Source organism: Scyliorhinus torazame, chromosome 5 (assembly GCF_047496885.1).
Source record: "Scyliorhinus torazame isolate Kashiwa2021f chromosome 5, sScyTor2.1, whole genome shotgun sequence".
Classification (NCBI taxonomy): Eukaryota; Metazoa; Chordata; class Chondrichthyes; order Carcharhiniformes; family Scyliorhinidae; genus Scyliorhinus; species Scyliorhinus torazame.
The window spans coordinates 292,166,130-292,181,603 of record NC_092711.1 but is presented as its reverse complement, the minus strand read 5'-3'; the positions used below and the strand labels follow the sequence as shown (position 1 = coordinate 292,181,603).

Sequence of the window (15,474 nt, the reverse complement as noted above, 5' to 3'; positions counted from 1 at the left end):
AACAGAGATGAGGAGGACTTTCTTCAGCCAGAGGGTGGTGAATCTGGGGAACTCTTTGCTGCAGAAGGCTGTGGAGGTCAAATCACTGAGTGTCTTTAAGACAGAGTTGGATAGGTTCTTGATTAACAAGGGATCGGGGGTTATGAGAAGAAGACAGAAGAATGGGGATGAGAAAAATATCAGCTATGATTGAATGACAGAGCAGACTCAATGGGCCATGTGGCCTAATTCTGCTCTGTCTTATGGTATAGATGGGCTGGTTAGATGGGCAGAACAGTAGCAAATGGAATTTAACCCTGAAAAATGTGAGGTCATGCATATTGGGAGGACTAACAAGGCAAGGGAATACACAATGAATGGTTGGACCCTAGGAAGTACAGAGGATCAGAGGGCCCTTTGTGCGCATGTGAAGACACCAGACAGGTCGAGAAGAGGGTTATGAAGGCAAATGGGATACTTGTATTCTATGCCTTGGTTAATAAAGACAAGAGCAGGGAGGTTATGGAGCTGTAAAAAAAACATTGATTATGCCACAAATGGAGGATTGTGTGCATTTCTGGTTGCCACACTAGGAAGGAAGTGATTGCACTAGGGAGGGTGTAGAGGAGATTCGCTAGAATGCTGCCTGGGCTGGAGTGTTTCAGCTATCAAGAGAGACTGGATAGGCTGGGGTGGTTTTCCTTGGAGCAGAGAAGGCTGACGGGGGACCTGATTTAGGTGTATAAAATTATATGGGGCATGGATAGGAAGGAAGTTTTCCCCTGAGCCGAGGGGCGAATAGCCAGGGGGCATAGGTTTACGGTAATGGGCAGGAGGTTGAGAGGAGATGTAAGGAAATACTTTTTCATCCAAGGGATGGTGGGAATCTGGAATTCATTGCATGAAAATGGTGGTAGAGGCAGGAACCCTTGCCACATTTAAGATCATTTAGATGAGGCCTTGAAATGCCATAGCATACAATGCTACGGGTAAAGTGTTGGAAAATGGGATTCGAGTAAACAGGTGGTTGGTGGCCGGCGCAGACATGGTGAGCTGAAAAGCCTCTTTCTGTGCTGTAAAAACTATGACTATATTACAGATTCAAACCACAAACAAAATTCACATAACCATTCTATAAAACGCGGCCAGGTTGCCGGTATCCCATAAGATAACAAACAGAAGATTTTTGGAAGAAGTTCCGGGATGTGTCTAATCTGAGGTCCTGAGGAATTTAGTGCAGAAGGAGGTCATTCGGCCAATCGAGTCTGCACCGGCCCTTGGAAAGAACATCCTACTTAATCCCACACCTAACCTTTTGAACACTAAGGGGCAATTTAGTGTGGCCAATCCACCTAACCTGCACATCTTTGGACTTTGGAAGCGCCAAGATTGGGTTCGGTAGGAACAACCAAGCCAAGCTTCCAGCCTTGCATGGATTCTATGTATTTGACACACAAAATAAACACCAACAGGCAAAACACAGGTTGAAGCCAAACTGAGAAGAATCTATAGTAGAAGAACAAAGCTGCCGATAAAGCACAACCTGAAGGCTCTCCAGTCTATCCATAACCCCAAAACCAACTGTAGGACACCCATCCATTTAGCACATAATCAGCTCCTAACCAACAGGCATGAGATTGTCTTGTTGGGCACACCAATCAATCATAGAATTTACAGTGCAGAAGGAGGCCATTCAGCCCATCGAGTCCATTCAGCCCATCGAGTCTGCACCGGCTCTTTGAAAGAGCACCCTACCCAAGCCCACATCTCCACCCTATCCCCATAACCAAGTAACCCCACCGAACACGATGGGCAATTTTGAACACTAAGGGCAATTTAGCATGGCCAATCCAGCTAACCTGCACATCTTTGGACTGTGGGAGGAAACCGGAGCACCCGGCGGAAACCCACGCACACACAGGGAGAACGTGCAGACTCCGCACAGGCAGTGAACCAAGCCGGGAATCGAACCAGGGACCCTGGAGCTGTGAAGCAATTATGCTAACCACCATACTACCGTGCTGCCCATAATATGCTGCCCACTTCAACAATCTCCTGGACTAAGAATCCAGTGTGTGTCATGTTGAAAGAGACAGGCTGTCGAAGCTTTTAATCAGGACACTTTGCAAAAATACCAATAGTAAAGGGAATAACAAGTTATTCAACACCAGAGCTCACTTGCCAACCAATCAGCATTCATTGTATTCGTGTACAAATCAAAAATGCTTTGACAGCACGTCTCTTTTTTTCCTCAGCAATACTAAAGTTCTTTACTATCAAACAACTACAAATCCAATGTGCAACAACAGCAACTGAATCAATTCCACAGCATCACGCTCTAGATGAATTTGTCCTCAATCCAACTCAAGCCAGGTCATCAAGGGCATAAAGCAATTATCTGTGGATAAGTCTCTATGGGCTGATAGTATTCCACCCAATGTATTCAAGAATGGAGGAATTCAAATGGTTAGGAAACAGAATGGAAGCAAGTTCATCTGTACAATCATCATGGTATTTCATTTCAATCCATAGCGGTACAAATTCTAGCATGGATTATTTTCAAAGGACTCAACATAGCCACTAAGAGTGTTGGACAAGGAAAGGTCAACATGATCATTGCAGCATATCAAATTCAAGAAACATCCCACAAGTAGAATAAGGACTGTACATAATGCTCATCCACCTGACCAAGGCCTTTTACTCAGTAAACCGTGAAACTTGTGGAATAGCTGCACAAATATTTCTACCCCAAAATATCTTTCCTCGTTTTATGATAGCACAACCACCAACGTGATGCAGAATGACACCTTGCAGATACTTTCTCTGCCTCTAATGGCATCAACAAGGCTCACAATGGTTTCAGTTGTTTGCTATTTACTTTTTGGTCACTCTTGTATGCAAAAAGTACAGATTCAGTTCAGGACAGGCAGCAACCACAACAACCTGAAAAGGCACATGGGTCATTAAACAGCTACTAACTGAATTCTTGTTTGGCGACAACTATACTCGCATGGCACAAACCCAGAGGACATCCAGCTGCTTGTTGTCAGAATTGTCAAAGCGATGGGATAATCCATTTTAACAGCTTCACACTTTCCTCCTGAAAGTCCTAAATGCAATCAGCCAATGTTTCCAAGAACTATCAGTGAACCACGTACAGCTTGAGTCCCAACTATCTGACCCTTAAAGTTCAAGCAACTCAGTCTTATTTGAGCTACTAGAATTTCACACGGTCTGGAACTGCCAAAGAAAGTGTAATTTTTGGCACTTAGCAAACCAGTTGAGTTTTTACAGCACTATCAATTCAGTTTAAAAATTGACATCAATCAACCTGATCCTGTCAGAGAATTTTGGGTACACAAGCAAAATGAGAATTCAACAAAGGAGTACCTGCATTGCTCATCCATACCATCGGAATCTCGGCTAATATCATCACTCATGTAGTACTTATGGCAACTCTGTAAAGTTGGAGAAATACATTAGGAATCAGTACGGGTGCAGTAATTGATTTATGTAACACACATTGGATTGGATTTGTTGATTGTCACGTGTACAGAGGTACAGTGTAAAGTATTTTTCTGCGAGCAGCTCAAACAGATCATTTAGCACATGAAAAGAAATAATATAAAACAAAAATACATAAAAGGTCCACAATGTAAATACATAGACACCGGCATCGGGTGAAGCATCCAGAACCATGTCTGAATATAAAAATACTTAAAAGTTAACCTCTCCAATTATCTTGAATCAATATGGTAATCCTGCTCTGACTTGCTTTAAAAGAAACAATAAACACCTAAAAAAGGCTACTTTTTCACCAATTTAACAGTGAACGAACCCAGGACTTCATTAAAATGTTTCGAATATATCCAAAAATACAATAGACGATGAGCATCCCTTATTCAAAATGCTTGGGCCGAATGGGTCTCGGATTCTTGAATTTTGGAATACCTGTGTAGGTATAGTTGTGAATACTGAATGTTGCAAAGCTGGTGGATCTCGGGTGAGCAAGATTTTATTTTTTACTTGAAACATGATTTACTAGGAAAAAAAAGTGCAGATTTCAGAGCTTTACGAATTTCAATTAAGGGGTGCCCAATCTGTACTGTCATCGCCAACATTTTGTATTCATCTTCTTGGAGTCCTCAAAATAAAATCTCCCACTGTTAAATGAACAACCATTAGCAACTGCATTCCAGCTCATGCAACAAGTCTATCAACACCCCTTTTGGAAGCTCTAAATCCTTACAGTATAAACAATATAAAGTGCCAGGGTCTCTAACTCTAGGATGCAGCAAACAGTGTAATCTCCCTTCTAGACACAGGTAGTTCTTACCCACTAGCCTCCCTTTACAATTAAAAGAAAAATAACCTGCAACTACAGGTTTTAACCAGTCTTTTTAAGTCAAATAATTATGATTGCATCTGACTGGATTGGGAGGCCCAATTACTCAGATTGGACCCTTTAATGGATTTTCATCTTTTAATTAACTTTGCTTTCCAGTTTAAAAAAAATAATTTAACCCGCACCAATTACCCTTCCACTTCCTATTTCTGACGCAGTCATATATAGTGTACTGGTGTCATTGTTTATAAAATTGTGACTGATGTTTCTTAGCTCCAGCCTTGCAGCACTTGTACAGGGGGGACCTTCAAATCATCAGCATCCTCCTTGCACCCCCACACTTATTTCGCAGCTGACTCATCACTTTCTCTCTCTTTTTAAAATTCCGATCCTGGTTTTCAAGCCCGTTATTGGTCATCACTCCCTATTCTTCCAGCCTCGCATGCTTAGAGTTATCTGTATTCATTCAATACTGGCCTCAAACATCTCTATTTTAATTGTGCCTCCACAGGTCACCATTTCTTCAAATAATTAAGCCTGAAGTTCTGGAATTCACTCACTAAACTTTTGTCTCCCTCCTTAATTAAAACTTGCTTATTTGACAATTTTGCCGTAATATCTCATTCTGCAGGTGTCAAATTTTGCTCAAAGGTTAGCACTGCTGTCTCACGGCGCCAAGGTCCCAGGTTCGATCCCGGCTCTAGGTCACTGTCCGTGTTGAGTTTGCACATTCTCCCCGTGTTTGCGTGGGTTTCGCCCCCACAACCCAAAGATGTGCAGGGTAGGTGGATTGGCCATGCTAAGTTGCCCCTTAATTGGAAAAAATTAGGTACTCTAAATTTATATTTTAAAACATTTGCTTATAAAGCTCCTGCGAAGTGCCTTAGGTCTTTTATTCTGTCCCTAGGTCTTTTTATTATGTTAACAGTACAAGAACTTTTTGTTGTAAATGCTCAATCACATTGTCACAAATGGCAACAGTTTCTCCTCTTGCAGTGGAGCAGAGTGTAACGTAATAGAATACAAACAATTCATACCCTACAAATGAGAACTTTCAGTGCTGGATGCCGCTGGACTGAATCCTTGTGAAAATGGTTTACTTGCTGCCCACAAGCAGTGCAGCTGACTATTCCATGTAGATTCTCATCTGTCAAAAAAAAAACAATTTTAAATTATAAATTTGCTCATTGTTTCAAATGGTTGCTAAAATAAGATTTTAACCATACTACTGGAATTTTAATACAACCTAGTTGCACAGAATGTGCTCTACCACCTTCATCGCAAACTTCCATCCTTATTCACACAATGCTGATAAACATTTAAGAGTCAACCACATTGCTGTGGATCTGGAATCACATGTCGGCCAGGCAAGGGCAGAAGATTTCCTGAACATAAAGTGAGCTAGATAGGTTTTAACAACAACTAATAATGGTTTCATGGTCATAGTTAGTTTTTTAATTCCAGAATTATTTTATTCAATTCGAATTTCCAAATCTGCCCTGGTGAGAGTCGAACCAGGGTCCCCAGAGCACTACCTTGGGTCTCTGGATTATACGACTGCAGTGACAATACCACTATGTCACCTCCTCCTCTAAACAAATAGAGAACCACATGAAAGTAACACCAAAGCAAACACAAGATTTATGTTTAAATACAAGGGCACGGCGACTGGAGTAAAACCATTTTTCCATATAATTATTTTTGATTGGGCAGCACATTGGCAAGCACTGCTGTCTCACAGAGCCGTGGACCCACTATCTATGCAGAGTTTCCACATTCTCGTGTCTGCATGGGTCTCACCCCCCACAACCCAAAAAGATGCGCAGGGGAGGAGAATTGGCCGCACGAAATTGCCCCTTGATTGGAAAATAAAATTGGGCACTCTAAATTTATTTTTTAAATTATTTTTGATTGAAGCAAGATGGACCCAGATCATGCATCATAACTGTTGCTGACATTTCTCCATTAGAAATTTTCTAAAATAGTCAACATTAAAGAGAGAACCTTCATTTCTAGAACATCATTCCAGACTTCAGAGCATCACAAGTACTTTTACAGCTCAGTGCAATGGAGGTAAACTGTAGTAAATGTGCACACCACAAGATTGCACATATAATCCCATCAGATAACCCAGGCTTTCTTTTGCTGATTTAGGGATGTGTTGGCCAGTACAAGTGGAAAACTCCCTTGTTCTTAGGATACAGGTGTTATGGGCGAGGCGTTTTCAGAACCCCAAAATGTATCATGGAGTTCAACCAACCTCTTCCTTTAATGGATTTGTTGCTTTTCCTAGCTCACGGCTTTTTCCCTAGATGTGGGATTACAATTATGGACACGTGGGTTTTTAAACACAAAACACTGTTTATTCCATGAACTCAACTTCACATCTTAAATAAACATTGGATCTCTTGACACCCCTTACTTCAAAGATAACTCAGAAAATATTACAACAGTAAATAACTCCTTAAAATGTTCCTTCAAACTTCCAAGAGACTTAACACCTTTAAACAGTATCACATCAGGTTAAAGGATATATATATTTTCTGTAGACTGGCAAAGATATATTAGCTTGGTTTGACTTCAGCTCCAGCACTTTGCTTTCTTCCTGCAAACTCTCTGGACACACACAGACACACCCAAGCTGCTGTCTCAAACTGGCTTTCTCCTTTTAATCAGATCACAGCAAAACAGCCAGACACTTTTAAACTGCTCTCAGCAAAACCAGCCAGGCACTTTTTAAAACTACAAAATCAAAACTGCAAAATGGCTGAACTGAGCTGAGCTCCACCCACTCTCTGACATCACTGTTTTCTTAAAGGTAAATTGCTTACACATCCATTTCTTAAAGGCACTCTTGCATGTGACTTAGGTGTAGGCATTGGTTCAACATATCCAATATAGATTGTGTACTCAAAAACCTAATTGGAGATTGACCTGCGGCCCTATAACTCAGATGTAAAAGCTCTACTGCTGAGTCAAAGTCCAAGCAGAAAAATCAACTCTAAAATACTGAACATGAAAAATCCTCAAGAAATCCAACCATTAAAAAACCATAACACATTTGAACATCACAATTAAATGTCAAAATCTCCAAAGCAATAAACCTATACAGGTGACATTAAATTATCATTGGCGCGTCAACCAGAATAGTAAAAACCTAGGAAGTGATAGGGTCACCCTTCTTCCTGTCCTCATATTAGCATATCAAAGTAGGGAACTAAACAATACACAGCTGCTCATTGACAGACAATGAGATAGGTCTAAATTTCTTTAGTAACTGCGACAGACAGCTTAAGTGTGAAGTCATCTATGTTGGACCAGATAAGGATAGGTCCAAGTATTATTTAAATGAATCAAAGGCAAGAGCAGTGGTGATTCAAAGTGATTATGGGGTCCCAATACACAGATTACTAAAGCGTAACAATCAGGTACAAAAATAAATCAAGGCAGCTGATGGAATGTTGGCCTTTATAACTAGAGGGTTAGAATATAATGGGAGAATGTTTTGCTACAGCTATATAAAGGACAAGTTAGAGAACACACGAGTATTAGAGAACACACAACGGGCATCACGGTAGCACAGTGGTTAGCATTATTGTTTCACAGATCCAGGGTCCCAGGTTCGATTTGCAGCTTGAGTCACTGTCTATGTGGAGTCTGCACTTTCTCCCTGCATCTGCATGGGATTCCTCCAGGTGCTCCGGTTTCCTGCCACAAGTCCCGAAAAACGTGCTGTTAGGTAATTTGGACATTCTGAATTCCCCCTGTACCCGAACAGGCGCTGGAATGTGGCGACTGGGGCTTTTCACAGTAACTTCATTGTAGTGTTAATGTAAGCCTCCTTGGGACAATAAAGATTATATAGTGTAAACCATACATTAGATAGGATATATTTGGCCTTGGAAGATTGCACGAATACATGAATTAGACTTGTATACCCCAGAATATAGGTGGTTAAGGATGGTATGACAGAGGTTTTTGGATCTTGAAAAGAATGAATAGGGCCGATGGAGACAAACCTTAAAATCAGTATCAAGTCAGTCACAAGTTAGAAAACATTTCTTCACAAAGGATGGTTGAAGTGTGGAATTCTCTTCCACAAAGAGCAGTTAATTCTAGCTCAATTAATAATTCTAAATCGGAGGTTGATAGATTTTTGCTAGCCATGAGTACAGAAGGACATGGAGCTATTGTGGTGTATGGAGATAAGATATCATCTCACTGAATGGTAGAACAAGCTTTAAGAGATGAATGGTCTACTCGACTGTTCCGAAGACACCCAAATGTCTAGGTGCTAAAACAAGTTTTTATAGCGCATTTTGTCTTTACACAATTTAAAAAAATAATCCAATCAAAATCAAACCATATTCAGCACAATTCTGATTAATTAAATTTATTAAAATCGCACAGCAACAGCTGTGAAACTTTATAATACAATTAGGAATTTGGTTAACAAATGCAGAGCAATTTGCCTACCTCCACGTTTCTTAGTTGTTTCCATTTTGTTCTTAGGATTTTTACTTCTAAATTCAGGTCCTCGAAAATTATCTTTGTCTTCATTCCATACTGGTTCTGGCTGTACAACTATTGTGCCTAAAGAGTTTGAGGAAGATTTTAAAATTATTATACACACCAAATCTTAATGGTTTACAAAAAAATGCTAAATCTAATATTGCATCCTCTTTCAGGAGACGATGACTTCACTAAATGCTTGCATTGCACTGAACCAACTCCATACAGCAGTATAAGAGCGCAATAATGAACTATTCTTTTGATGTTTCCTCCCTGTGAAGAAAGTCTGGATTTTAGGTCTCCATTCTGACACAATTAAAACCAAGGCTTTAGCATAAAACAAAATTGTATTGCACTGCTCCAAGGCATAGATTGGTTTTGGTCCCCTTACTTGCGGAAGGATGCAAATGCATTAAAGGCTGTTCAGAGAAGATTCACTAGATTAATTCCAGGGATGAAGAACTTGTCTCAAGGGCGATTGAGCAGTTTAGGTCTTTCCTCTGTGGAGTTTAGAAGAATGACAGGAGCTCTAATTGAGGTATAAAAGATTCTAAAGGCAATTGACAGGGTAGATGAGACCGGAAGTAGTAACGGGACATTTGGAAAGTCAAAAGAAACCCATCAGAGTCAACATGGTTTTATAAAGGATAAATCCATTTGGCTAATTTGCTGGAGTTCTTCAAAGACCTAATAAGCAAAGTGGATAATGCATTCCTGTAGATGTAGTGTATCTGGTCTTCCAGAAGGCATTTGATAAGGTGTCACGCAAAAGGTTATACACAAGGTAAGATCCTACAGGGTTGAGAGAAATATATTATATTGGATAAAGAATTGGCTAACCCACAGAAAGCAAAGAGTGGAGATAAATAGATATTTTTTTGTTGCCAAGCTGTAACTAGTGGTGTGTCACATAGTCCTGTCCTCGGAACCCAACAACTTACAATGACTCGGATGCAGGGTTAGTAGGCACTACAGATGACACTAAAATAAATGGGAAGTTCAATGATGAAAGAAGAATGGATATGGATAGTGTAAGAGAGTGGGCCAAAATCCGGCAGATGAAATTTAACATGGATAATTGTGAGGTTATTCATTTTGGTTGGAGGAATAAAAAGGTAAATTATTTAAATGGTGAGAAACTTTAAAATACTCTGGAGGAGCGGGATCTGGGTGTCCTCGTGCACGAATCGCAGAGAAGTTAGTGTGCAGGTAATAAGAAAGGCAAATTAAATTTTGGCATTCACTGCTAATGGAATAGAATATACAAGTAGGAAATTGCTGTTGCAACTGCATAGGACATTGGTGAGACAGCATCTGGAGTACTGCGCAGTTTTGGCCCCCTTACCCGAGAAAGCATTAGAAGCGGTTCAGAAAAGGTTCACGAGGTTGATTCCAGGAATGAAGGATTCCTCTTGAGAGACCGAGCAGTTCAGGCTTCCACTCGCTGGGGTTTAGAAGGATCAGCAGAGATCTAATTTAGGTACAAAAGATGCTAAAGGGCATTGAAAAGAGGCGGCACGGTGGCACAGTAGTTAGCACTGCTGCCTTACAGCACCAGGACCCGGGTTCAATTCCGACCCCAGATGACGGTGTGTGGAGTTTGCACTTTCTCCCAGTGCCTGTGTGGGTGCTCCAGTTTCCTCCCACAGTCCAAAGATGTGCTGGTTAGGTGGATTGGCCATGCTAAATTGCCCCTTAAGTCTCCAAACGAAAAAAGATTAGGTGGGGTAATATGGATAGAGTGAAGTAGTGGGCTTAGGTAGGGGGTTCTTTAAGAAGGTTTGGCATAGACCCGATGGGCCAAATGACCTCCTTTTGCACTGTCGGGTAGATGTAGAGCAGGTGTTTCCCCTTGATGGACATTCTAGAACGAGAGGCCATTGTTTTAGGCTAAGGGGTGGCAGATTTAAAACAGAAACCAGGAGGAATTACTTCAGTCAAAAGGTCACCATCTCAGAGTGCAGTGGACGTCGGAACGCTCAACAAATGAAGAGAAAGATAGGTTTAAATTAGTAGCGGGGTGAAGGGTTCTGGGCAGCAGGCAGGAAGGTGGAGATGAAATCAGCCATGATCGTGTTGAGTAGGGATTGAATTGCCTACTCCTGCGCCTAGTTCTTAGAGCACCAAAATTCTGCTCACTGGTATATCAAAAGAACAGATGGGATACAAACAAACCCATACACGTGTTCTCGAAGTACCCATCATGTCAATACATTATGCACTGTAGCTAGCATTAATATTGTTCAAGTAGTCTCTGCAGTTTAAATTAGCTCATTAGCAACATTTAAGGGGCCTCTGGATGGATACACAAAGAGGCAGGAAATAGAGGGATACAGACAGAGTAAGGACAGAAGGTTTTATTTTTAGTTAGGGCATCATGATCGGCACAGGCTTGGATGTTCCTGTGCTGTACTTTTTTGTTCATACTTGCAATGTTCTACAATTTCAATGCTAAATATTATAAGCAGCCGTCATTTATAGAACAAATAATATTTTATGAAAGTATATCTAAAAAGATAAAATCATGTTTTTAAAATCAGCATAATGTTCGGATTAATTTATAGAATTATTAATCTATATTTAGTTACAGTATTTGCTAAATTTTAAAAGAAATATGTAGAAGGTTTTTTCCCGCTCAACCTACCCTTGGGCAAACGATTCACATCTAAATCCTTTGTGTCCTCGATCTTGGAAGTCAATTTTTCACAATCTGAAGTATTCTCATTCGACATTTCATCATCTGATATATGTTTTGTCACAAACGAGGGCTTCCTACAATCAAACCAAATTAAACGGTGTTCGAATTTTTCATTGTTACAAAGTATGACAGCATCCTGCTTTGACACTTACTTTCAGTATAGCAATTCTAGCATTTTCAGCTAAGATAAACTACCAGAAACCTCCCCTTTTCTTTAGTAATTCCACACCCCTTCCAAAACGTCTCTTTCCAATATCGGCGTTAGATTTTGTTTTCACATATGCCAATAGCTCTCCAGGTAAACGGCCATTCTTCGGCAAATTTAAAGTGTGTAGCACAGTGCATCGTAGTCAAGCTGAACTGGCTCTCAACTAACCTGCATGCAGTAACAATTTCTGCAGCAGAAAATCTGGCTAATTTTCCCTTCCTTGGCGCAAGGAACATAGGAAGAAAGGAACAGTAGTAGACTATTCAGCCACTTGAGCTCATTTTGCCACTGAGATCATGGTTGATATGTAGAAACATAGAAAATCATTTCAGTCCCTGTATCCTCAGACCTAACTACAAATGTCTGGCTTTGCCCCTTATCTCAATGTTTGTAACAACTGATTTGCAGAGTTCCAAACTTCTACCATGTACAAGGGTTTCCAAATTTCACTCCTGAATGCACTGGCTCTAATTATTAGACCATACCCTAGATCTAGAATCCCCAAATATCGACCATGTGCCCCTTAATAGCTTGAAAATTTCAATCAAATCATCCCCACAATTTTCTTACAACCTCAAACTTGTTAAATCTCTCCTAATTTAAGCCTTCAAGTTCCAGCACAATATATCCTTCACAAGACATGTCATCCAAAACTGCTCGGACTTCAGATACAGTACACGCCAAGCCAGGCTTTGCATCGCTGAAACATCACTTCAACGAGTTCTCTGGTTCTAAGCCAGAATTTCATTAGCCTAAATTATTTTCTGCACCTATTCATGTTTTAATGATCAACATATCTGGACTCCAGGACATCCAGTTTCTAGCATTTCATAATTTAGAAGGTACTTCATTCTATCCTGTTTAGTCAAAGTGGATGATCTCATTTGCCTACATTAAAATCCATTTGCCTATTAATTCAATTAACCCAAGGATCCTATGCTTCCATCAACACAGCTTACAGTACTTCTACCGTTGTCTCATCAGTAAATGTGGATGTCATTTTCTTCATCCAAGCTTATAATAAGTGAAGAATTCAGACTGCAACACATGGGACACAACCAGTCACATTCCACCAACTAGAGTACTCGCTTGTTAGCTCCTTCTCTCCAATTAGCTCCAATTAAGGTCAATATTTTGCCTCCAATTCCATGAGTTTCAACTTCAGCTCAGTCACTTTCGAAGGACTTTGGCAAAATATCTCCCATGATGAACACCAAATAATTTTTTTTTAACCTCTAAATCAAAGATCGGAACCTCTGAATTAGAGAACTACAGGCCTTTGCGCACACGCCAGCTAGAATGGCTGCACATGTGTACCTGTTGCATTAGGCTGGGAAACGGTCCCGCACACATATAAAATTGAATTTTTATATCTATGCGCCTGCGCAGAAAGTATAAAGACCAAAAGTGAAACAGGGACTTAAGAAGTGCCAGTCTGGAGACAGTGTCCAGAGGAGGACACAGGAGAGTGACGGAGAGCTGGTCCCAAGAGAGCTGGGACAGAAAGTGGTCCCAAGAAGAGTGTAGTTAAGGGAAAAGGACAGGAATCTGAAACAGGTCCTGTTATATTAAAAGTAAGGAGCAGAGCAAAAGACTCTGAATTAGACAGACAGCTCCAGGGAGCAGACTTGGGCAAAATGGGCTGGAGAGAGGCCAGAAAGTCCATAAAGGCAGTCTATTGCTGGTGACTCCTTACTACAGGCCTTTGTAGCAGTGGCGTGTTGCTTGGCAAAGCCAGAAATCTGAAGATGAAGCTTGAATGTACGTAAAGATCCAAGGAAAAGGAGCAGTGGCAGGAGTGATTTGAAACCCTGGAGCTGGATCCTGATCCTTGTTAAAGGCACGAGAGCGAAACATCATTTGGGAGAGAATTCCCAGGCGAATTCTTCGAGCGTGGAGAATGGAAACACTCGCGAGAAAGACAAGAATTTGTGAAACCGGTTTGACTCATGGTGTGACAGTTGATGAGAAATCCATAGAATCAACTTTGGCGGCATCTGTCACTTGGTTTTGTAATGCATCTGTCCCGAGGTCACCTATTAGTTCACATGCACTGCACATCTACCCTGAATACTGGAGTACAAGATAGATCATAGAATCTCTACAGTGCAGGAGGCGGCCATTCGGCCCATCAAGGCAGCACCAATCTTCTGAAAGTGCACCCTACCTAGGCCCACTCCCCCTATACCCGTAGCCCCACCTACCTTGCACATCTTTGGACACAAGGGGCAATTTAGAATGGCCAATCCACCTCACCTGCACAGATCTTGTAAATTGTGTTACCGTTACAAACGTGCATGTATCTGTACGGTATAGTTATAATAATCTTTATTGTCACAAGTAGGCTTACATTAACACTGCAATGAAGTTACAGTGAAAAGCCCCTAGTTGCCACATTCTGGCACCTGTTCAGGTACACGGAGGGAGAATTAAGAAATGTCCAATTCACTTAATGGCATGTATTTGAGGGCTTTTGGGATGAAACCGGAGGACGCGGAGGAAACCCATGCAGCCACAGGGAGAATGTGCAGACCCTGCACAGACTGTGACCGAAACCGGGAATCGAACCTGGGACCCTGGCGCTATGAAGCAACAGTGATACCCAATGTGCTACCATGCCGCCCAATTGAGGTGAAGGAATAGTGTGATTTGACTCATTTACTGGTTTATATGGAAATCTTTCCAACATTTTTGTCGAGTGCAACATAGTTTATTTTTCTTGCTTAATAAACATATTATGTGTTGAAAGTACACTCACAGACCCCTGTGAAGGTGTTCAGCTACTGTGCTCCACCATTTCTAAAAAAACAAACAACAAAAGTCAGACTCTATCAAGCCAGGTTCCACTCTGGGATCGGACATGTCCAGTAGTATCAACTGGGATCATAACACTTCTAAAAGTCCAGCTAATTATCATCTATTGATATGCCCTGTCCACCAGTTCTCACTTCAGAAAGTTGAATCACATTAGTCAGGTAATCAGATTAGTCAGGAAAGGTGTGCCTTGTACAGTCACAATGGCATTCTTTGATTATCCGGAAATTGTCAACGAGCTCAGTCACCCAAAGTATAGACTCTAGTAATTTCCGGACAACAGATATCAAGCTGGTTTCTGCAAGGTTCCCAGGGGTAATTGGAGCGCCTCCACAAAGCTCATTTAACTCATGGCAAACATAGAATCAAACCAGTGACCTTACATGCAAGAACTTGTTATACTGAATGCTGCTGATACCTTTACCATTAGAAGTGCAGGGTCGGATTAGGACAAGTCAGCATGGATTTAGTAAGGGGAGGTCGTGCCTGACAAACCTGTTAAGAGTTCTTTGAAGAGATAACAAATAGGTTAGACCAAGGAGAGCCAATGGATGTCATCTATCTTGACTTCCAATAGGCCTTTGATAAGGTGCCTCACGGGAGACTGCTGAGTAAAATAAGGGTCCATGGTATTCGAGGCAAGGTACTAACATGGATTGACAATTGGCTGTCAGGAAGAAGGCAGAGAGTTGGGATAAAAGGTTCTTTTTCAGAATGGCAAGCGGTGACGAGTGGTGTTCCGCAGGGTTCAGTGTTGGGGCCACAGCTGTTCCCTTTATATATTAACGATCTAGATGACGGGACTGGGGGGCATTCTGGCTAAGTCTGCCAATGATACAAAGATAGGTGGAGGGGCAGGTAGTATTGAGGAGGTGGGGAGGCTGCAGAAAGATTTAGACAGTTTAGGAGAGTGGTCCA

The 15,474-nt window shown here is 41.2% G+C and overlaps 1 protein-coding gene across 7 annotated transcripts in view; it reads right to left on the bottom strand.

Annotated features, from left to right (window-relative positions):
* The window catches only part of atrx (ATRX chromatin remodeler), a 285,402-nt gene that overhangs the window by 204,864 nt on the left and 65,064 nt on the right, over positions 1-15,474 (bottom strand). For 6 of the 7 annotated variants that reach the window (XM_072505740.1, XM_072505742.1, XM_072505738.1 and 3 more), the window contains 4 exons: positions 11,481-11,608; positions 8,801-8,917; positions 5,362-5,471; positions 3,370-3,437 (listed from right to left, as the gene is read on the bottom strand). In XM_072505740.1, the coding sequence (XP_072361841.1) occupies positions 3,370-3,437; positions 5,362-5,471; positions 8,801-8,917; positions 11,481-11,608 (423 nt within the window). The remainder of the gene's footprint in view (positions 1-3,369; positions 3,438-5,361; positions 5,472-8,800; positions 8,918-11,480; positions 11,609-15,474) is intronic. The other variant, XM_072505744.1, reaches the window with a different exon arrangement.